The 24,425-nt window shown below is 35.3% G+C and overlaps 1 protein-coding gene across 6 annotated transcripts; it reads right to left on the bottom strand.

Moving 5' to 3' along the window:
• Positions 1 to 83: 83 nt before the first annotated feature.
• On the bottom strand, positions 84 to 23,913 carry Mical (Molecule interacting with CasL). 6 transcript variants are annotated; one of them, XM_077421978.1, is made up of 28 exons: positions 23,802 to 23,913; positions 22,997 to 23,722; positions 20,428 to 20,761; positions 20,015 to 20,339; positions 19,509 to 19,867; positions 19,167 to 19,424; positions 18,678 to 18,880; positions 18,304 to 18,437; positions 17,902 to 18,149; positions 17,412 to 17,534; positions 17,045 to 17,242; positions 15,858 to 16,097; positions 14,907 to 15,048; positions 14,681 to 14,802; positions 14,408 to 14,632; positions 13,627 to 13,786; positions 13,385 to 13,548; positions 13,025 to 13,227; positions 12,590 to 12,771; positions 12,206 to 12,330; positions 7,110 to 7,716; positions 4,046 to 6,906; positions 3,765 to 3,909; positions 3,315 to 3,462; positions 3,004 to 3,113; positions 2,556 to 2,729; positions 2,216 to 2,379; positions 84 to 957 (listed from the first exon to the last, which is right to left on the bottom strand). In XM_077421978.1, the coding sequence occupies exons 3-28, from the start codon at positions 20,707 to 20,709 to the stop codon at positions 913 to 915; spliced, it is 7,947 nt and encodes a 2,648-aa protein (XP_077278104.1). In that variant the 5' UTR covers positions 20,710 to 20,761; positions 22,997 to 23,722; positions 23,802 to 23,913; the 3' UTR covers positions 84 to 912. The 6 variants fall into 6 exon arrangements, with proteins under 6 accessions (XP_077278104.1, XP_077278101.1, XP_077278102.1 ...); XM_077421975.1 differs by having other exon boundaries at positions 2,265 to 2,379; positions 23,802 to 23,911; XM_077421976.1 differs by having other exon boundaries at positions 2,265 to 2,379; positions 23,404 to 23,722; positions 23,802 to 23,911.
• Between the last annotated feature and the right edge of the window lie 512 nt (positions 23,914 to 24,425).

Raw genomic sequence — 24,425 nt, 5'->3', positions numbered from 1 at the left:
ATTGTTTTGCGTTCGAGCTTCCTTTCCTTTTTATTGCCGACGTGTAATATGTATGTGTCGCTAAATAATGAAATAGGCGAAAATAATGTAGTAGCAAAATTTTACATCAATTTGTGTCGTATACATAATTTACATAGGTACTGTATAAAATATAAACAAATGCTTTTCTCTGTACTCTTCACCTAACGAAATATATTATGAGAGCTCTCCCGCTTTCGAATTTCATAAATACGAACGATTAATTAAAGAGCATCCTTTGGTTAATTTGATCGCCCTACCATATATCGCTAAAGTTATATATACACTGGATTTCGCGCGTAATACGTATAAATGTCATACACGTTCCCAAAACTATAAAACGGCGCGTTTGGTTCATCTTTAAAAATAAGAATAAACCAATTCAATTTTATTTCACGTTGCAAGGAAATTTACAAATCCAAGTATTTATTTACGTTCAGTATCGCACCTTATTCCTGACATTTTGCAATAAAATATTATTTTATGTTGCGCGTCGTAATGGCGATGCAGCGTATGTCTCATTTATGCAATTAAATTATATGTATTGTGTCGATGAAGCAGATTTTACGTACTTTATTTTTATGTATAAAAACGTAAGGATTTTAATTATCTAAAAAAATATTTCTAAAAAAGATATGTTTATTAAATATTGAATATATTGAAAATGGGCAGAAATATTCTAGGCATACACGAGTCTCCCTTCTATCTTCTTCAAATTCCTTTGCGCCACCTAAACTATTTACAAATCTTATATATTTATATATATATATATATCTTTCTTCTGGTGTTATCACGCGATAAAAAACTGTAGCGGAGAATGTATGTACAGAAGCGTATCTCCCTTAGACTGAATATTTAGGACCACATTTCTTAATTGGCGTTAATCTCAGGCCTTTAGCCAGCATTTGAGCTTCGAGGTCGCGATCTTCGTTCTGATATCTAAAAAAGAAATAGACATATTTGTATTAATTAAATATAAATACTATGTTGTGCTTGCTGGAATGGTATATAATGTACTCGCGTAAACTTATTTGCTGCAAATCATCGTTATCGGTTTCCGAAATATCGACGTTCGATCTAGCTTCTGTCAAAGGATTACATTTAGATTTGAAGAATGTACACGTTCTATTGTTAACTCATTTTTCTTCTTTTAACACACAAATAATAAGATTAAATCTTTATTTTCTTGTTCAAAATGACTATCGTCGTGACTATCTAAAAAAATATAAATTATGGTAACAGATAATAGCAACTCTAATATATGCAGTTTTCGCCTTTGACATCCGCGAGAAAAAAGATAAATTATATTTCATTAAAAACTAAATTAAACAGTTACGTCTCTGTATTAAAATTATATTATACATTTATACGTATAAAAAAGTACACCCGCGAATAAAATTGTGCTATTAAATAATTGTGCGTTTTACAGATATCCAAGTATTTGAAGTAAGTGAATATTTTTTAATCGTTTCAAAGACATTTTGCACGTTATTTTAATTAGTAATGCGTTTGCTCGATACGAAGAGAATTTAGGCACGCAAAAGTCGATATGTGTGTTCAACTATATGAAAATTTTATATCGAGGGTAAAGCTCAATGACAAAAACATTTGATTTTACACATACTGTCCGGAATGTCAAGTTCGCGACCTCTTTTTTTTATCACATCGGTAAGCATAACGAGATGAAAAAAAAGACATAAAAACACATTTCAAGATTTGCAATTAAGCTACGATAAAAATGGGTGTAATTTGGAGCAAAAGTAAATAAGAAATCGCGAATAACAAACGATGAATACAATTCCAACAGGCACAAAACGGGACATTTTTTTCTCACAAGGATCAAAATACCGTACCTACCGAATTGCCGTGTCACTTTACGACACACACGAATACTGAGAAAGCATTTATTTAAAATAATAACTTATTCAGGTTTATGAGGATATAAATTTAGTTATCTATTTGCCGTACAGAGTTTAGTAGAAGAAAGCATATGTACATTATATAACATATTTATCGTGAAACGTTTGTAAAAATTTTAAAAATTAAAAGATGCTAATAATTCCTGATTACAATTAATAAATATTTCTACTATATGTACTGAGAAAATATAAACGAATGAAATAATTAGCAATTTGAAAATGTAAGATAGATGCTCCGATTTTTTAGAAGAAATATTAAAAATACGGATATAACGTGCATTTGTATATGCGGAACTAATAGGTGTCAAACGCGATGATTTACACCACCTTTGTCGTTCTTCCTCCAATAGGACGATTAAGGAATCCCTTTTTGCTACTATCTCCAACATTTCCGTCAAAATTTCCCCTTCTTTTTTAACATCATCACTGGTCTTCTTATCGTCTGTAAAATTATATTACAATTTACAAAACAGTGGCGTACGCATACACTGTAATCTAAAAATTACTCAAAAAATTTCCCTTTGCTAATATTATATTGGCAGTTTTATCATTTTAATGTTCGATATAAATTCTAATTATCGTAAAATATTATAAATTAAGTTAGAAAATTAAAAATACCATCGTCAGCCAAGCGTTCGCGCAATTCTTGTTGCAATCGTTCATGACGATCTTCCAACTGAACCTCTTGCGCACGCACTAGAAGTTCCTTTTCGTATCTACGCAGTTCCGTACGTTCCTTCATAAGGTCAAACCATTCTCTGAGCAAATCAGCTTCTTCACGATTGGAGGAATCTAAATAAAATTATTTCATATCTCAGATTAAATTTTTTCCACTCATCGGGAAAACATATGTAAAGTATTCATTTATCAACAATTGACATATGTCAGTTATTCTTCACTTGGTTTTTTAATTAAAGACAATTGAAGATTGAATATCTATATAAATATATATAATAGAATGTGTGTAGAGATTAAAAATTATAATAATCGGATATAAGCAGAATATTATAATTCAAGCTGTAATAACGAAGATTAAATATTAAAAACTTAAAGAATATTTTATTACCTCCTTCACCACGTAGCGCTTTCTCGACACTTACGCCCCGGCTTTCCAATTCCTTTTGTTTTACTTCAGTTTCCTCTAATTTTCTTTGTATTTCTTGAGCCATCCGCAATCTTTAAAATATATTCAATTTAGCAGTTATTCAAATTAAAGCTGTGTTTCTATAAATATATATATATATATATATATAAATATATATATATATATTACTCACTTTTGTACATTTTTTTCTAATATTTTTTTCTAAAAATTTGCCTACTTGCTAACACGTCGTTCTCTCTATTCAAATATAATGTAAGTGTATTATGTCTCACCTTTTTAACTGTGCTTGTCTGGCTACTTTTTTAGCAGTCTTCAATTTACGCGAAACACTATTGCACGATTCTTCAGTTGCCGTAACTTTCTGCATACACGATCCTGATAAAGCAGCTGTTTTGGTATCGTCATCTGATAAACTGTCATCTGAAACATAAAAATATAAAATTATCAAAATACAATATTACTTTATATTCGTAACTATTAGATTTTTAAATAGCGTATAAAACGTATCACTCACTCGAAAAATAAGAAAAATTTTATTTTACGTATAAATAAAGTATAATAAAATCAAATAAATCATGTGTTATATATATTACAATATCATTAGTTATTACGTTCTAAGTATAATGTGCGCATATGATACAGAGATGTATACTTTGTAATTTAAATAATGTAATAAGATGTTCGTAAAATCAGCAATAAGGATACATTTGTACGAGTCATACCTGACACTTGAGCGGTATACGCAGAATAGTTAAGCGGTGGCGGCGGTACAGGCGGGGGATTTTCCCTTAGAAAATTTCCTACGAGCATATCCTCGCATACACTTTTAGGTCTTGTGTCGCATTTCGATGAAACAGTTTTATCAATCTGCATTTAACATAGAAACGATGTGCAATTTAAAACAATACACAATTTTCTTTCTGAATACTTCGTATGTTAATGATAACAATATAAACAATATAATAATAACAACGACAACAACAACTGTGACAATAATACTTACTTTTCCTTTTGATTTTGAAGTCAGTCGGAACATTGATAACTTGTCCTTCTGATTTGGCGATGGACTTGTTTCTTTCTTGAAGAAGAAGTCTGACACCGCCTGTATAATACTCTTTCGTCTATCCGAGTCTTTTTGTTTCTTCTTATCCCGTTTGGTTGCCATACTATTGTTATCCGAAAGGGACAGACCTGCGGTATTCAGCGACTCATCCATCGATTTCGCGCCAGCCGCTGGCAGCTTCTGGAAATTGATCTTCTTTGCGATGTTCTTCATATTATCGGTGCTTTGGCTGATTTGTAATTTTGGCTCCGAATTATCTATCGTGCTAAAGTTGTACGATTTAACTCTTTCAGTCTTCGGCGTATCGTCCTTTTTCGTATCGTCCATCGAGAGTTGTCTCCGAGTCACCTTCATTCTCAATTCCTTGATTCTGTCTTCAGGACTTAAGCCTAAGTCTTCGTCGCTCTTCATTCTAGCCCGTTCTCGTGCATCTTGTCTAGCCTTTTCGGCGGTTCTTCTAGCTTCCTCGCTCTTCAATCTTGGTGGTGCAAGTGGCGTTTTAAAAGAATTCTCTAGACTAGCGGTAATCGACTCTTCGTCTGCCTTCTTTGGGATTTTTTCTTTGGCTTCTTCTCGATCGGTTTGCTCACGAGGGCACGAAAACATGGAAAGATTCAACGACTTGTTCGCCTCCCCGAAGGTTGTGCGACTCGGACTGCTCACTGGTGATATTATAGAAGTAGGCACAAACTTATTACCAACGGAAGAAGAATTTGATAATGACGGTTTTATCGGTGACAACGCTGTGGTAAAAGATGAGGCTCTGGCAGCTCTTCGGGCCTTTTTCTCGGCTGACTTCTGTTTGTGAGCCTCGAGTTTATCCATTAGAAGATCCTGAATAAGGTTCTTTTGCTTCGACCGTTCTCTTGTAATCTCTTCAAGTTTTCTCGAGGTTGCCGGTGAATTGACACCATTACTGTCTACCGTTACGTTCATCGTTTCCTGGCACTTGATCTCTTCAGCGATCATTTCTGCGGTACGAATCTGCGCCAAGCTTTTTGAGTTTTTTCGCCTTGACTTTCTTACGTCAATAGAATCCTTGGCGTTGCTAAACTCTGCGATCCTAGATTGCAATCTCTTTACGTATTCCAGATAGTCCGGATTGCTCGAGTCCGCTTTGGCTGGCTCCTCGCGCTTCTCCGTCGTTTCTACAGGAATTATAGGCACCTGAGGATTAATCGGACTCGCAAGTACTGTGACGACTTCGCTGGTAGTCGTATCCTCCGCTGGCTCTACAAGTAACAAACTATCTTCCTCCATCGATTGAAGTAATTCCTTGTTAAAAGCTTCTGCCAATTGCTCCCGCTTCGCGTTCTCCTTAAATTCCCCCTCATTCGGTTCTTTCACCGGAATATCCGATTTCATTGACGATTTACTCACATTAGGCTCGTTTAATTTGCCCATCACATCCTCCATAGAAACTGGATCAATTTCGATCACATTGGCGTCCTTGAAGCCTTCTTCCTCTTCTTCTTCGCCGTACGAATCGTTTTCCAGATCGAGCCTCGCTATTGGCGCATCAGCGACTGGTAGATCGCACATGTTAGTTGAAGTAGGAATGTTGGAAAGAGTCGTCTTGATATTTACGAACTCGATGTAACCTCGATTTTTCAGCATCGCGATATTGGAAGCATCTTGAAGGCTGTCATCCAGCAGCGACTCATTGTCTGTGTCCATGTAATTAATATCTTCGCCATTGACTAAGAGTTTTGACGTGTTATTGTCCGGGTACTCGTGATCGATTAACCGATCGATCTTGGAATAGTCGAGTTCCATATCCTCCTCTTTAGCAATTTTGGCGGGTGTACAAGATAACTTTACATTATTCCTTCGTACAGTGATAAAATTAGGATTAATATCGAGTTCTACGTCACGAAGGTCGTCGGAAACCAAAGCCTCTCCATCGCGGGCCCATTCGGAAAACTCTGTCTCAGTGAATGCTGCGGTAGTAACATCGTTCTCCTCGGAATCATCTTGTTTGTTAGACATTGCCGAAACTTCGGAAGTAGGGCTGCTGCAGTTGCTCTTTCTATTGTCATCCCGCAAATCTAATCGTTCCATATTATTATTCACCATTTCAACAGTATTGTCAATTGGATCGAGTAATCGGCGGTCCCGCAGAAAGGAGACTTCGATAGAATCCGGCTCGAAAGTCTGGCCATCATCAGGATCGTAAAGCTTCGTGTATCGATCAGTTTCCTCATCCAGTAAAAGATCACCATCGGTGCTATGAATCCGTAATCTGGGCGGCGAAAGATTTACGGCACGTTGCTTCTCAACTGCTTCGTTAGAGTCGGAAGAGGATAATGAATCGCTGTCCATCTCAGAATCACCCGAACTGGCATCCTTGTCTTCGTTCTTCCTGCTCCAGTCTACTTGCGGCACGACAATGGATGTCTCGTGGAGAGGACTACGCGGTCTAAAACCGTTACCTTCCTCCGCATTGTTCGAGAGAACTTTCTCTGTATTTTGCAAGCTTTTTACATCCTCTACAGTAGAGACAGTAGAGGCCTTCTTCGTCAAGTTATTAGTTTCCTGTAGAAATACTTGTTCGTCGATTAACTTCCCGTCTTTCACTGAAGACTCATTGCAGATGTTGGGTGCTGTCTTCGATTTCAAAATACTGGATTCTTTCACTAAATCAGGTAATTGCTGTGCTTTAAATGTTTCTATCAAGGTTGTCGGCTTCGCGACATCGTTTAATGAATTTCGGCAGTGATCGGTTGATAACTGTCGCGAAAATAAAACTGTAGGCGACAGTGGAGAAAGCGGTGCATTGTTGGTTCGCAGTTTACTGGTACCTTAAAAAAAATACAATAATACATATATAAAAAATGCTTTACAAGAATAAAATATCATTTAAAAAATTTATTTCTCGGATCTTTCTCAGTAATTAACATATCAGAAATATTGTTTTATGTCATTGGAAAGTTCCGAGTATTAATATGTCATAAAATAATATAGAAATTAACATTAAAAATATAAAAGCATAAAAATAAAATACCTTGAAGAAATGCTTGCATGGTAGGACTAGGCTCCGGTGCTGGGTTTAATAACTTTTGATGCTGAGAGATTGCATCAGTAAAGTTTCTCAATTTCGTGTCCACATTAGACGCCGAACCTGATTTTATGACGGAACCACCCAACGCTGATCCGCCTAACAAATAACGTTTTTTTAATTCTAAGGAGAGTCTCGAAGCGATTCCGCCGGTGGAGTGAGTGCGATTCAGAAGATAATCTCCCTTTCGTGGATTCAACAATGGTGTACAGTTATTTGTGTCGACAGAAGCCGGCACGTTGCAATTTACTTCTTTGTTCGATTCAAGATTCTTAGTACGGTCTCCCAAAAACTGCTCGCTAATATCTTGCTGTCTTGCGTCTTGCGTCAGGTTGCCATTGATCGAAGAGATCACCTTACTCTTCACCTGTACTTTCTTCGGCTCAACATAAGCGCCTCTCGTTTTCCGCACGTAGGAATCGTTGATGGTAATCTCGGGAATCTCGTGCTGTGTCGGAGTCGCTTCATCGTGCTCAAATTCGGAGTCGGTCGAAATTTCGGTCGCGGAATTTTCCACGCTCTCCTCAGTCGACGCTTCTTCCGACGAGACAACCTACGAAACAAAGTGTGCTAAATAAATAAAAATTATAACAAATATATAGTCAAAATAATAAGCGAGTTTAGTAAATTAGTAAGGATTAAATAAAGAGTAGATAAAGACACTCTGAGAGAGATGCTAACACTCCGATTATTATGTGTTCTCTGATTGGATATGTGTTATATCTGTAAATGGTGTCCACTTATAAATTAATATTTTATCACGGTTAATATGTCGAATCATAGAGTATAAATTTGAATTTTATGACTAAAACAAAAACGTGGTGAGACACTTAATAAAGTACTGGCTGGTGGTAATCTCTGAATGAATTAGTCAACATTGGTGAGTAACCGCTACTTTTAGCATGAGTACTAAATCAAACACAAACGATTAATGATTTAAGTCACTGTTAATGATAAATTAATTCAATAGCATTCCACTCATACACAACAAAATGATTACCTTTTTCTTAACCCTCCTTAATTGGTGGATTAAATACTAGGCCCATCAAAATTGAAAAGTCAATCACCATCAGCCAAGATTTTTGCTTATACACTCTTTCTATTTACTTTATTAATACATCTCACACAATTTTCCCTAATTTATAAAATTGCACAACTACAATATTTATTAAAGATATATAAAGATCTCTAAGATTATAAACTATAGAATCATAAAATATAAAATTGTAAATTTGTGTACATAGGTATATGCATACTTGACGTGAGACACTACTGTGTCTCTTGATAAAATTGTAAATTCGTGTATGTGTGTGTATATGTATATGTTGATAAATACGAAAAATTATATACTTTATCGATTCAGAAATCTCTATAGAGAAATGTTCTTGTAAAAATCGCAAATATGAGAGTTATATTCCTATCTCAATTGATATATGAATTGATTTGATGTGCAAACAAAATGTATATAACCCACCAACGTTTGATAGATTTGTAGTAAATATACAGAATATATAATAATATCGGATCATGCTTGAAGAATAGATTTGTTGACCAATTTAAAATAGCTTTTTAACTAAAAGTTCAAGTTACATGTTATATTTTTTGCAATTTTTCGCACTTCTTACAAGTATTCATATTAAACATTTTGATAAAACTATGCTTTGAGTTATATATATACATATATATAAAAGCTTTCATAAATTTTTAATATTAAAAAACAATAGATAATTGTGTTATTAAATTAGAATTAAATAATTATAATAAAACGTTAAAACGGATATAATTGAAGCTAAAGCATTTCTCGTAAAACGTTACATCACAAAATATTTCAACTGTATATATAACACAGATATTATCTATTATGCATTTCATGAAATTATGCATTTGTCTTTCTTTGACTGACTATTGCTAGAAATAATTTTTATAGATTCCTCAGGTTTATGGAACAAATCCAAATTTGTATGATGATGAGCTTCTTGAGTCGACGATATACTTTTGTTTTGACTTTGTGATCTTGACGTACCAGCAACATCTCGATTTTCTGCTATTGTAATGTCTTTAACATCTTTTATTATTTCCTTATTTACATTTGAAAGATTCATGATATCTCGATTTCGTAATTTTGCGACATTTCGTCTCGATGGCCTTTGAATATCCATTGAATTAGTGTCATTATTTGGAATATCCTGAATTTTCGGGGCATTGTTGAATTCACGACTTGTTATTTTTGCAATGTTCTTATCATCTTGACTTTTAACTTTTGAAAGCTTTTCCCCATCTTGATTTTGAATATTAAAAACATCGCTATTCTGACCATGTAATTTTGAAATATTCTCGATAGTTTGACTTTGTAGTTTTGGCATATCTTCAACAGCCTGATTTCGACGTAGATCTTTGAAGCTTCTCTTTGCTGATTTTTTTCTCGCTGGAATTTCAGGTGAAAAGAGTTCGGTGTTAGAAATTGTCGAATTAAGAATCGCTGTTGGAGTTTTTTGAAAGGGATTAATATTATAAGACAAATTTTTTCGCTCGGGCCTTTTAGGAACTTCTTCAACACAATTTTGTACTGAATTGTTGTGTGTAATCGTATCTTTAATGTCCGTAGATGTATGTATTATCTTCTTAATAATTGTTGCTTTTATAGCTGACACATCTTTACATATCACGTTTTTTAATTCCGACAATGATTTAGAAGTATTATTGCTCATACTTTTACAAAAAACTCGCGGTGTATCTTCATTTAAATTAGTATCACTTTTATGCAATCTATTACATTTAATGACTTTATCTGTATTATTATTTAATGATAAAGAAGTAGTTAACTTTGCATTAAGATGCGTATTGAGATTATGTCCAAATAAATTTTTGTTTGATTTATTGTCTTTATCTAGGTCATCACTCGGAATATTCATTTTATCAGCTTGTTTTTCATCACTATTATTATTCAGTATGATTCCATCTAAATCCATTGAAATCGCTTTCTTTTCTTCATACACTGCATTATTTAAAATATTGCTTTGTACGTCTGGTTTAATTATATTGTCTCCTTTAATTACATCATCGTCTATCTCATTGCTAGTTAAATTTACGTTAGCTTCCTTTCCTTTATTTATACTACTTATGTCACTCTTCAGAACATTATCTGCTGGATTGATTTTTTCTTGTTCTTTTCCATCATTTGTGACATTAAAATAAATGTTGGTTTTTACATCTGTATGCAAAGTTGATATTTCAGAAACCATAGCAGTATGTAACTCGAAATTGTTAATATTTATATCCATATCCGTATCTATATGTAAATATGAAATATCTCTTGCGTTGTCCTGTAATTTAGGAATATTATCGTTTGACATTACTGGATCGACACAATCACTGTCAATGCTTGATTGAGGATTTAGTTCAACACAATCGTTACATGTTAAATCTAAACTATTGCACGCTATTCCCTCTTCATCATTACGTACTTCAAATCCTGACAAATAGTCCATGTCGTCAGCTTTCAAATATGCACTTTTATTCTGCTCTTCGATTTGATTAAATTGTTGATCAATCGCATCAATGTCTTTCTTGCTCAAATCACTTATTTCTCCAATATCAATTTCTAACTTTCGTCGTTCATTTTGTTTAATAGCGATTATGTTGGAAGTTTTAGATTTTTTATTATTCGAAGAACTCTTATTATTAAAGTACTTGAGCATTTCCTCTGCATTTACTTTGTTCGACAACTTGGGCTCAATATGTAACTTCACCACTTCCATATTAGACGTCTCCTCAGCTCCTTCACTTTTTATCGGTTGACTTTTCGGAATAATTTTTTTACTCTCCGTAAAATATTTACTCATTTCCAACCGGGCATATTCAGTCGACAGTGGTCGGAGACCATTTCCTATAGCTTTGTTCTTTTCTTTTCTTTGCTTCAAATCGCGCTTCAGCTTATCGAATGTGTTGTCATAATTACCAAAATTCGAAATACTATGTGATTCCAAGGGAACCAGCAATCTTGAAGTTTCCAAAGATAGTTCTTCAAATTGTATCTCTTGTGTCGGAGATGGCGATGTCACTGTTACTATTGGGTATGCTGATTTTTGTAGTACGCTTGTAGTAAGCATCGGAGTTATTAAATGTATGTCAACTTTCTTATCAGTAACATTGCTCACGTGAATAACGTTACTATCATTGATAAACTTAACATTTCTATTTTTGTTAATAAAATCGCTGTCTTCGCTTTGATTAGTAACACTAATATTTTCACACTTAAATATCTTTATTTCTTCAGGCAAGTTAGATTTCGAATATTCTATCAAGTCGTCCAAATGATCGCTAATGGTTGAATTGCCACTATGCAACATTTCCACCGATTGATAAATCTCTGACGAAGAGGAAGATAAAGAACTTTTACTTCCATTTAAAGAAGAAGTGATCGCACCTGGCAAATCATCAGCATTAAGGGTAGTTTCGCTATCGGAAACCTTGGAATCCTTGCTTGTTTTAATGCAAGGTATAGTATCTGAAATTGTAATTTTCGCAACCTCTTCTGAACCAACTTCCAAACAATTGTATTTCGCGTCAATTTTGTTATCTGATCCGTCTAAATATAATCGAACATTTTCGTCCACAAAACTTTCGTACTCAGAATTGCAATCTTCTTTAGCCAAATGATTAAGAGCAATATCTGTTAGAAGAACCAAGGATTCATTTTGATCCAAAACATTATCGGCAATATTATTTGGCATTGAAAGAGGCATTGAATCGGTCGCGCAAATAACATTTTCAGAAACTTGTGAAATAACATTGAGAGATGCACCATCTTTATGAGCGGAAGTCATATTGTCTTGACCGTGTATGCTTCTAGCTAATTCATTAGAAGCTAATGCCGTCTCGTTAGAGAATTCTAGCAGTCCTTCGAGAGCATTTCTGTCGGACGATAACTCGCTATCATTTGTGTTTATGTTGGACATTGAGGACGATGTTACTTTAGATTCGAAAGAAATGAATGATTCTTGAACTATAGCGGGATCTATAGAATCTTGAGAATGCTTCACCTCTGTTTCCGAACCGGTATCGGTATCAGAGCTGCGCGGTGGCACCTTTAACCACACTTCCTGCTTCCGGAGCTCTCGTGCGCGTACGTCTTCTTCGTCTTCAGTCGCAGTGCCACTTTCATCGTCTAACAACAAAATCAAGATACATACGTTACAGCACAGACAAGTAACGTAAGTTGAAGAATTTATTAAAATTATCGCACGTTGTTTTTTCCACCCATCTTTCTCTCTTTTTTTTATCTCTAATTGATAGATAGAATATTCTCGCGAAAAACACGCCACACAAAATAAAAGAATAAAAAAAGTTAATATTACATAGTTTTACGCAAAAGCTTTAACGCATATACGCTGCGTGCGTCCTCTTATATGCATGATAAATGATACCTTCACTAGTATATTCGTCGCTAGAATCTTCATATTCATTGCTGCCAGTGTCAGATTGTCCGACTGTAGCATGCGGATGCGAATAACGCAATGTCCAATTCTTGGCCAACTCGAGAGTTCCTTCAGTCGTTAGTGGTTGATCTATAGCTTCCTCAAATACTTCATTATCCTCATCAGAATTACTAAAAAACAAACGATATATGATAATTTGAACAATCTTATAATTAAAATATTAAATAATATGTACATATAATATATATTTCCTGTATTGTAAACAAATCATTATAAAATATAAATATATTTCAGTAAAATATCTAAATTTTAAACATTTATTCATATCAGTTATAACTAAGGTAAAATTAATAAAATTTAAAATATTACGAAGCTATATGGTACAAAGAATATAGATAATTATGTGTATGCGTGCATATTTACCTCATATCCGAAATATCATCACTGGATCCCATTTCTGCGGTAGAAGCACCAAAATTTCTATCTGTCCATTCATCTTCATCCATTTGACTGTAAGCTTCCTCAGGATCTGATATTTCTGCCAGATTTTCAAATTCAATTCTTTCCGGAGTTTGACCACGATCGAGTAAATCGAGTCCGACAATGCCTTCTAAGGATGTCTTGGCCTGAAAGAATATATATTATACATTTTCGTATAAAAGTTCATCATTTTTTATTATTTTACTTGAAAATTCTACAAAAAAATATCATCTTATTAAGTTTTTTGTGTGTGTATCAGTGTTTTATACATATATTTCTACATCATTGTACAAGTTTCTATACCTTTTCTGGTGTTTTTAACATAGCCGCGGCATTAGATACATTTTCTTTATTCACCAAGCTGATCTTCTTTTTTTCTACTCTAGTTTTTATCGTTCCCGATAGTCCAAAGTGTTGCGTGCAGTAAAAGCGTCCTCCGTTTTTCTCGCGATCAAATGTATGATTTCCTATAAAACATTAATAGCGATATTATATAAAATATCAAAATGTTTATAAAATATTATAATGAGAGAATTGAATATTACCTATTCTTAACGAGATGGAACAATATTCACATCGAAAGCAGCCGCGGTGAAAAAATTTGCCTTCCGCACTAAGTCTTTCCATAAGATAAACTCTTTTATTGCAAAAATGGCACATCTCTGAACCCCCTTGCACAGGTAGTACGACAGCAGGCTTAGTGTTCTACACAAAAATAATTTGTACGATCCGATATAGTAATTTAAGTAATTATTTAACACCATTTTCAATATAAAGAATTATCAAAAACTATTATGTTATATTTATATTTATAATTAGTTGTGTTACTTTTTGCAACATTTTCACGACACACGCACGCAGGCACACATTTTACAAAAGTTAGATTAAAAAGAAAAAAGCCAACTTCATCCCATATATTACAATTCATGTATTTACATTTCCAATTTAGTACGTTAAGAAATCCATTTACACTGCAAACTAAAATTATGAACATAAAATTAAAATTTGTTAATAAGAGATTAAATACAATATTGCGTCATATTTTTTAGAATATTTTGAGATACGTGCGTGTTATACCAAGATCAAACACAATTCTGATTACTGAAAACAACTGAAAATGCCCTGTAAAATTGTTAGTAAAAATAAATTATGAATCTCTTCGAGAATGCAAGCCTATTACTGATTTATATCTTCCCTCCTGTAGTTGAATAAAAATTCTCTTTATAAGATGATGGGAATACAAGACAAAATAGACACCGATATACCATAGACGTTTTTAATATTCGTAGACCATTTCCCTACAGAGATCGCAAAACTCGTATTTACCGATTTCTGCAGCTTGGGCTCCACGTCCTGATTTTTATTCGAAAATTGTTCAGCCATGGCTGAAACTTTATTGTACCCGAGCGCGCTACCTTCCCGGATCTTCTTGCCTATATTCTTCAGGGTATTGTCTATGTCAGCGTACTTACTGTAGGTATCCCTTTGATCGTTGCCTCGCTTCTCCATCTTGATCTGCCGAGCTAAAAACTGAATGAAACATATACACATCTGAAAAAGTGCGAGACCGTCAGCACTATTGAGCGTTTCTTTGCCAACCTGCTCGCGACTCCACTTCGGCACTTTCTCTACACGTTCGTGACCAACGCCGCGGCCCATTTTGTTCTCTTCAATCTTCTTTTCGATTTCTTTCACGTTCCAATCAGTTTTCTCGATTTTACCTACGTACAAACCGATGTATTTTATAATATTATTCAATTTGCGATACATAATAGAGACAAAAAGCTTTACTGTGATTAGATGTAAATGAAAAATGTGTACAAACCGATAGCACGTAAAAGATCTCTAGGTTTCTTCTCGGAAGATGTTGTCCCTTTCAGCTTATCTTCAAAATCCTTTATCCTTCCCGAAAACTCCTCGTCTACGCTACCTCTTCGGTGACCAATGCGTACTTTAGGTTGTCTGTCCTAGGAATAATTGGCAACTTAATAGAAATATATTATAAGCAGGTGATTAATAGAAAATTAGTACAAGTATCACAAACAATGCGAGCAAAAATTATGTACATCTTACAAAGTAGTACATTTTGAATATAAATATACGGGGTTTCGTGGAAAATACATATAATAGTAATGAGGCAGTATTCTGAAATTAAATAAATGATTGAGATTTCAAACTTCAACTTGATTTTTCACACTCAAATGCAATTAATACGATTTAGGTGAATTAATTTTCATTAAGTTAAAAATTAAGTTAAAAAAATATAAACATAAATATTGTTATTCTTATCTTTTCTATTTAGTACAGTATTTCTTTTTGCTTCTGACGCCAGTTTCATAAATGCAATAATAAACACGACGATGCATGCGCAAATAGAATGTAGTTCCTCGTATAAAAATTAATTTAAAAAGTTCAAAAATCTTATTAATTTACTTATTAAACAAGCATGTTAATCGACAATAGTCAATAATGTTTGCAACTATCAAACAGGTTTAGTAACGAATGTATTAACACTTTTATTTCTTCATTGCAGTCATACTAAATTATATAACGTCAAAAAATAAATCATGTAAATATTTTCCCTGCGTATGCCACGATTTAATATGAATGCAGTGAGGCGAAAATAGAAGATCTGGTAAAATAAAATTGATTATTTTGTCAAGTATTTTTAGAAACAATACGCTGTTATTTTGAACATCAAAAGACGCAGGCTTTTCGTCAGCAGATAGAAAAAAAACCATAGTCAAACATTTGCACTCATCAGTCTCTAGCTTACTGGATAAAGTATTTTCTGCTCTAAGTCTTTTACTCTATCCTTGAAATCTGGTGCAGTTTGACGGTATAAAAAAATCGAGTAATCCTCAAAGGGCTCATCTTTCTCGCGTTTTGCATTGACTTGCAGCATCTGCATACTTTTGTAGAACTGCTGGGTTGCCATCTTGCGCAAATATTGCCGCTTCTTCATGCGCTCGGTTCGATGCTTCTCGATTTCATCGAGTTTTTTCTGCCTTTCATCCTTTATTGCGAGTTTACGATTGTCATTAGTCGCGCGATCAATTAATTGCGAATGTTGATCTGTTTCTTGCGACGATCCAAGCAATGAGAAACACGTTTCTTTGCAGCAAAGCAAATTATTGTAAACCAAATTATGCGAGAAAGCATGAAGCAGCGATGGGATGATACATACGAGCAGAGCTCTTTGGAACTGTAAATCTTGAATGTTCTCATTTCGAAATAGATGACTTCTTAAGCGATTTAAATTGCATTTTGCAAATAAAATGCAAAATTAAGATAAAAAAATGTATAAAAATAGAAAGAAATTATAAAACTGTATGTAAGTATGTGTAAAGAATAAAACGCAAAAGAAAATTGGCCTGTTCGATTTATTAGGCTACTGCTAGCATAATTCTATATTATATGCATAATTAACTACGTTATTGCTGTATTATAATTTACGCTAAGAGACGATAAAAGATAGTATTTAATGTTTCTGGCACGATCTCTTAAAAATTTAAAGAAATCTTATTCGAGGTTTCATAAAGTAGCAATTATATTAACAAGAAAAAGATTTGTGTAAAAAATTTGACAACATAACCGATAGTCTGAACTTATTTCCTTTTATGGTGGATTACGCGCGTTCAGTATGTGTCCGGTTCCTCCCGAAGTACGGTAAAGGTAAGTCCAACAAATACGATTAACAATGATACGAATATCCCGCGACACATAACAGCTTCGATCTTCTGCCATCGTGACTACATAAGATATAAGCATTTCAGTATTTCTAAAAGTCAATAATTACGTATGGCTATGTTAGGTTTAATTAAATTCACTACAAAAAATTCAACTTTGATTTTCTATAAAATTTTTAACGTCTTACGCGAAATTGCCATTGCATTTGTCTGTATTTTAGACAAGCATTGGTCATTGTAAACTGTAAATAGGCAGACAATTCATTCTGCTTACCATCGTCGCCCCCACTTTCTCGGTACTTCGCCTCTTTCGAGAACGCCGGCCAACCGTATTATCCTTTTTGTCCACGTAAGAGTGCGCATTTTCATTAGCATGCCGTGAGCGTGAGTGCCGTGCTTTCGTAGTCTTTTCCTCAGATGTCCATTGTTTCAGTTGCTTTAGATGCGCGGTGCATTCCTCCGCTTCTGGTTCCTGTTGCAATAAATGGCGCTTAAATTAATGATTATTTTCACGCAAAGATATTCATATACTCTGGGACTTTTTAGAAAAGTAATAATAATAATTAACTGATGCTAGTGTACTTTGAAGTAAAAGAGACTCTAAAGACTAGTAAACAAATCCTCTGTTTTTAGTTACTTACTAATTTCGGATGTTTGATGTATGGAATCTCGCCTCTAAAAACTTCATATATTTGCGTTAAGTAAGAAAACATGGCAAGTGTATCAGGAACATCGCATTGAACCATTTCTTCTCCCGTCATTATCTGTAAGCATAATTATTTTTCTCTCATTATATCTAAGTACAGATATAATATATAGATTTACATATGTTGTATAGTACTTTTTGTGATGAGATAATATCTGTTTGTTATTTAAAGTAAAAAGATATATTAACAGTTCACTGAACAAGCTAATATGTAATTCTTATATTTTTTCTCCACTTAATATTCTACCCAAAAATCATAGGACATATATAAATAATTTGATTGAACTGAATACATATCCACGACATATCATTGGGCAATAATAAATAATTCTAAAAATACAAAGTTTATACATTAAAAATAAATAAAAAATATATCCACGATTCGTGATGTCAGAGTGAAAAAATAAAAAACACAATATGCTTACCGGTGGTATGTTCAATTCTTTATCCAATGTATCAAAGACGAGTTGATTGTTCTTTACCGCATCTTTCGCGTTTAAGCTATAAAAATCAATTAAATCTGGACGGTATCTATGAACTATTGCACAAATAGCTAAACCATCTTTAAAAGAGGCACCCATATCTTCGATGTGAACTTTATCGTACAATGCAACTTGCTTTTGTAGCCAGCGAAGCAACGTGTCTGGATGAACTTGAGTGTCAGCTCTCAGATCTACATAAAAATGTGTTTATTTTTATAAAAATAATCGTATTAAAGATCAAATAGTAATTTAAATGTAAAAAAAAAAACATCAGAATTACAGAATCCAATTATTTAAGAACTCAAGATTTCAATAAGCCATCTTTAATATTATTAATGAACTCACCGCGACGTTTTCGTTTCTTTGGAATATCGATTTCAGACTGTATCGCAGGTTGTTTGATGTTTTCAGGATCATCCGTGTCAAAAAGACTGCGCACTTGTATCGGAGTTACAGAACGTACATTAAGATTCGGATACCTTGAGAAAACAAAGATTAAAGTAAAAAATATTTAATTATTTCTAAATTATTTGGTGGGACAAAGCAAAAGAAATACTTGAAGACACTTGAGAGATAAAAATATTTCTTTTAATCCAAATAAACAATCGGATAGTTATATTTTTATAGACAAGATACAATTTTCACGCCTTTTAGATATTTGAGACTAATTCTTAGCTAATTTATCCAATTCAATTTTATAATGATAATTGATATCTTACCTAGTGTGAGGATCCAAGGTATATGCGGCGTAATCTCTATTCAAGTTCTCTGGTGTCGTCTGTCCCAACAGTCTGTATATGGATTCACGCTCTGCAATTACTTCTAACGGTAACAACGAAGCACCCCAACCTTTGATTGCCCAGCCCGCATCCAGAGAGCTCAAGAATCCTCTTGCGCAACCAGAGCCGGTAGGCCAAAATGGCTACAATAAGTTTTAGTTTTTCATTGAAGATCAAATTAGAAACGTTAGAAACGCTAGAGAAATGCTAATCGAAATCTAATCGTAAAGAAATCAAAGAAACGCTGAAAGAACAGTAATAAATAAAATCTATCCACTATCCCCTTTTATTATACACATGTAATTTTTGAACGTTCCTCTCTTAATAATCTATATGTTTAGAAAACTTAATCTGGATTTAAATACTGTAAATCCCTGTACAGATTTTACGTACGTTCGAACGACGATGTGAAAAGTACACGGTATTTACCTCCAAAAGGCTATCGCCTACGAGGATCATGAGCAGTCTATGACCGTGACGCTCCAATACGCGACTTGCATTTTCTGCCGCGTACATCGAAGTAAAGTCGAACATGGCTACGTCCGGTTGGCCATAATGATTTACCGCAAATTCCATATCCATCATTTGATATTCCGTCGAAAATTCGGCCGCTTCTCGCGCGTATAACATCAACGCTTCACGATCCACATTTTCTTTTGCGAGTAGTTTTGCAGTGTCAGCATGATCCTAGAAATAAATAATAACGTTCACTTTATCATTCTGAGAAATAATTGGATATATTTTGTGGTTCGTAAAGTTTTGCATTATTACCCGCAGAATAACTCCTTTGTCGATTAAACTATGTTTCTTGGCAGTCATAACGAAATAATGCGTATCATCTTTATAATACACGATATTTTCCAAGTCAATACCCGTTTCTCGGTACAATTCTTTGAAGAACTTTTGATTAAAGATAAAGGCGACACCACTAATCTCTTCTACACGAGCCTCTGCCTCGGTCCGTTTGTTTATAAAATTTGCCGTGATTGCGATGGCTAGTTTTCCTCGAAATTCCTTTCGTTTAAAACCTTCCAAGGTATTTCTCTTGCCATCAGCTCCAATTAGCACATCGAATTCGTATTGGGAGACAGGATGATCAGCTGGTGAAGTCTTCGCTCTCCAACCGATCTCTGATGAAAATATATTAAATAAAAAAAAGACATTATAGTAAGAAACACAAATTCTGCAAAGAAGTAATTCATTAAAAATGAGTAGTTACAAAGTGTGAAAAAAAAATAAAGAAATTTTAAAACATCCGCTCGTCAATTATTACTTACTGCCATCTTCCTGGTTATCCGGTGGTTGAATCAAAGAATCGAAGCTTACATTCTCGTGGAACTCGACACCAAGAATCAGAGCAACCTTTAGCAAAATACACTGCAGCTGTCGAATGCTGATGTGATCTATAGAACCGGCGCAAAACTTGCCGAAAAATTTCTTCGCTCCTAAGCCACGTAGATCCTGGATAACGAAAGGCCATAGATGTAAAACATTGTTTCGGGACATTCGGTCTCTTTTCTCCACCACAACGACTTTGGCTCCCAATAATTGCGCTTCTATAGCTGTGCGCAGACCACATGGGCCACCGCCGATAATCAAAACCTAAGAAATGTATCTTACTTGAAAAATTTCTTTCGACGATAGGATAGAAAATAACTCATGGCAGGTAAAAACTAATAAATAAACTTACCCTCGTGTTCGGGCATACTTTGCCACGATTATAACACTTGTGATTTGCTCGCTGATCAAATTTCTTCCATAGAGCTTGCGCCTTCCACGATCGCAGTTTTGTTTTCAACTTTGGATAAAACTGATTAATGGCGTTCGGTCGTATTTTCAGCAATTCGCACAGTTGTCTGTAGTAGCTGAGAATAGATTTCAACGTAGCGGCGTTGCAAAACTGGTCGAAAATCTCGCTGGCCAACGCCACCTCCGGTGAGTTGGCCGCTTGCTTCTTGCCGATCTGATCCATCGTCTTGATCGTTCGCTTTCAGTTTCACGGTAGCTCATCAGTTCGTCATTATCTGCAAAACAAAAAGTGTTTTCACTTAATTTTTTTATTTCGACAGGGCTATTCGTTTCATTGAAAATTCCACGATAATACGATCAATAAAATTTCCATATTTTCAGAATTTTTCTAAAAATTCTAAAAGTGTCCGACATGTTAAAAACACATAGATCTAGGGTAATAATTAAACGTGAAAAAGATTAAACGTTCGTCTCTGTTTTCTAAAAAAGTGTTTGCCTCGTGTTTTTATCTATGTGTATCGTAACATTATACACACGTTATGAAAGATTGATAGAAAGAGCTATATAAAAAAGAAGTGAAATAAATAAAAAGAGAAAAAGAAACGTCGAAATAAACACTATATATTTAGGAAAGCGTGCCAGCGCCAGCGTAAGCGAATCATCCATCTCATTATCGATTCCATCGAGATGTTGTGACTCTCGCTGCTGCTTATTCGCGGCACGTCTTTGCGAACAACTGTAATACCCCGCATCGAAGGTGCCGATAGCCCGCGATGTTCTTTTCCAGTTCGTTGAACTTACGGTCTGATAACTTTGTAGCCCGTCGCGTGCATTCGCTCAACATTTCGCCAAGGAAAAATTGGAAAACTTTCCCATAGATTTCCGGAGGAAACAAGCTTATAAATAGTTCCTAATTGTGAACCGTTTGTTCTTTGATTCCAGTGTGCGACGACGATAAGTCTTATCGTATATTATTTTCATAATACATGACAAAGTGTTTTTATCGTCAACAGTTAATTATGAAAATAATACATGACAAAGCGTTTTTATTATCAATGGTTTATATCTTGAGAATGAATCAACCAACTCGGCTATAGTATTAAATATGTTCATTGTGCGTCACTATACCCTCAATATACCACTGTATATATTACATTAAAAATTGCCGTAGGATAGCCCGGACGTTTGTTCGAAGCTCTCGACGCTTTATTGTTTCAAATTCTCAGTGCTGTATCTCTGGTTATCAGATTATTCTGGGAGAAAAATATTTGTTAGAAGATACAAGTAAACGTGGGGAAAAAAGATCAAACTTTATCGTTCCACGTATTAGAGTAATAAGAAAAATATAAAGAAAGTAAATTTTATAACAAAAAAGTAAGTAGAATAAATAAAAAAACATGCCGAAAATAGCCTCGATTATAATTTAATGCGCATTCAACTGTCAGTGTTATATCAATACCGCGGAAAAATTTATTCAATCTAACAAAACACGTCGAATGGTTTATATTGCAATAAAATATGAAATATTTCCTAAAATAATCACTTTTCAATGATCCTTGATCGCAATATTGTTATAGAACAATAAGATAAATTAATCGATGATTCAATTTTTCCACAGTACTTATCTATACACATATATCCTACGATATATACGATTGCGCTCTTTTAACAGATATATTTTTGTACGCGTACCTATCGCAACCAAGTCTCAATATATAATACGTAAAGTAATGAATATTTCAGGTGATATATATCACATCTTATTTTATTTTTATAAGCAGAATAACTAAAAAAGGTATATCGATCAGGAAAATCATACGATTCCATTTAAAAAGATAGGGGTGACTCATATCTGGCAAGCGACTCCATCTAGAATTCTAGAACAAAGTTACACTACGATACTAACAATACGATGTCCCCCTCCAAACAAAATACTTTTGATTCGATACGCTATTTTGGACAATGATATTACTTTCAATAATAATCTTGTAAAAAGAATCAAATGAAACACTATACAATATAACTCTGGTTCGCGAAAAGCTTTCCGTTTTAGATTATAATTCGAAAATTATCATTGCCTCGATACATTTTCGTAAAAAATCAATTCTGATGAATTATTATTAATATTATTATCATGGATTATTGAACAAACATTCAGGCATGCTTTGAAATATATATAATTTGCAATATACGCACACACACACACACACACATACACACAGACAGGGTATGTATGTCATATATATACGTACGCCGCTGGCATGGCACACGATATACCGAATTCTCAACGACGACACGTAACAGATATATCCGAATTTTACGCGTGTATAAATAAAGCCTACTCGCGTGGCCATGTACAAGACACTCAAATATCAATGCGTACACCGTACACAAGAGTGAATCTGCATCTACGTATAATATAACGCATCTACACACCCACGTCACGTCGCGTCACGTCGCGTCACGCGTGTAGAGAGTGGTAGAGAGATGTGCGCGCTACGCGTACGTACTTGCATATATGAAGGGCTGCGTCACGCTGCGTACGTACGTACGTACAATCGTGCGACGATCCGACGATACGTCGAGGCACGTCGCGCGTCGAGCCGTCGAGACTGCGCTCTCGTAGCGCTCGGCGCTCGGCGCTCCCCGTACTCGGCGTACTCCGTACTCCGTAGCGCGCGCGCGCTTTCGTAAGATCTCTTTTCCTTTTTATGGCTCGCCCTCACACTTCACATCGCACAAAACACACGCGACGAGGGAGGAAGGTGGAGGGTGGACGATAGAAGAGACGGGGATGGGGAGGCTTCTCTCTCGAGCTTCGGGCGTGACGCTCACGCGCCACGGAAACATCGGCGGAGTTCCATCGTTCGCGCGACGCCCGGTCGACCTATTTCGACTGGATCGCGATGCGACTCACCACGGCGACGCGGCGGATTCACCGTTGACCATTCCCTGCCTGCATTCGATCAATCCGGTTCGACCGCACACAACTGCACGGCGCACAGCGCGTACCGCGCGACGCACGTCGATGGTCGACGGTAGACTCTCGTGGCACGTCCGCGGTCCGCGCCGTTTGCGCCCGCTCTCCGCAGTCTCCGCTCCGCTCCGCTCCGCTCCGCTCCGCGGTATGTATATTGATGTATCGTACGTGCATCGAGCAGTGGCGACATCCATAGGCGATAACCGGGCGAGCCGGTGCTAAACCCGCTAACCCGACGAATCTGAGGAACCTGGAGCTGGAGGAACCTGAAGGATATTCTATAATGTTATATATACTATATAGTATATAGTACACAAATATACTATAGCATTCACATACCGCACATACATATGGCATCAGCATTCCGCATACGTCGTCATGTGGCGTCGTGAGATGAGGCGATGCGCGATGCGCAGTCCGTACGTACACTACGTACGCGACTATACCGTCTGCGTAGTCGCGTCTCGGCGAATAAGAACTTGTTTCTCTTCCATGCTGCCTGTCTCTCGAAGAAACAAATATTCATTGAACGCGCGCGCGCGGTTCCTTATTTACATTTTACATATGCACACATACATACCACACGTGTGCAAAAGTAAATCTCTTTTACAGCAAAAAACAACTACCAATGCAATATCAAACAGAGATATCACTACGCGATTGTTTAACATAAATTCTCTTTCGTTTACAAGTCACAACCTTTTATTTTCTTTCACCTCTGCTCCCTTCGAAAATAATTGAGATACTTTGATCGCCCTGGGAACGGTTGGGACTTGGGACAAATGACAGCATCACAGGTATATGTATATCGAACTGGAAACTGGAAACCTAAAAGCTGTGATCTGTAATCGAGCGATCGGTAAATCAGTAATCACAAATATATTTGAATTATTTTTATAAAGTTGATCAAGCAGCGATAAGTCTGTTTGCGTTGCTTACACTTTTTGCACTTCAGAATC

This window comes from Temnothorax americanus, unplaced genomic scaffold (assembly GCF_048541705.1).
Source record: "Temnothorax americanus isolate GAGA-0224 unplaced genomic scaffold, ASM4854170v1 Scaffold7, whole genome shotgun sequence".
NCBI classification, from domain to species: Eukaryota; Metazoa; Arthropoda; class Insecta; order Hymenoptera; family Formicidae; genus Temnothorax; species Temnothorax americanus.
This window is presented reverse-complemented; position numbering and strand designations above follow the sequence as displayed.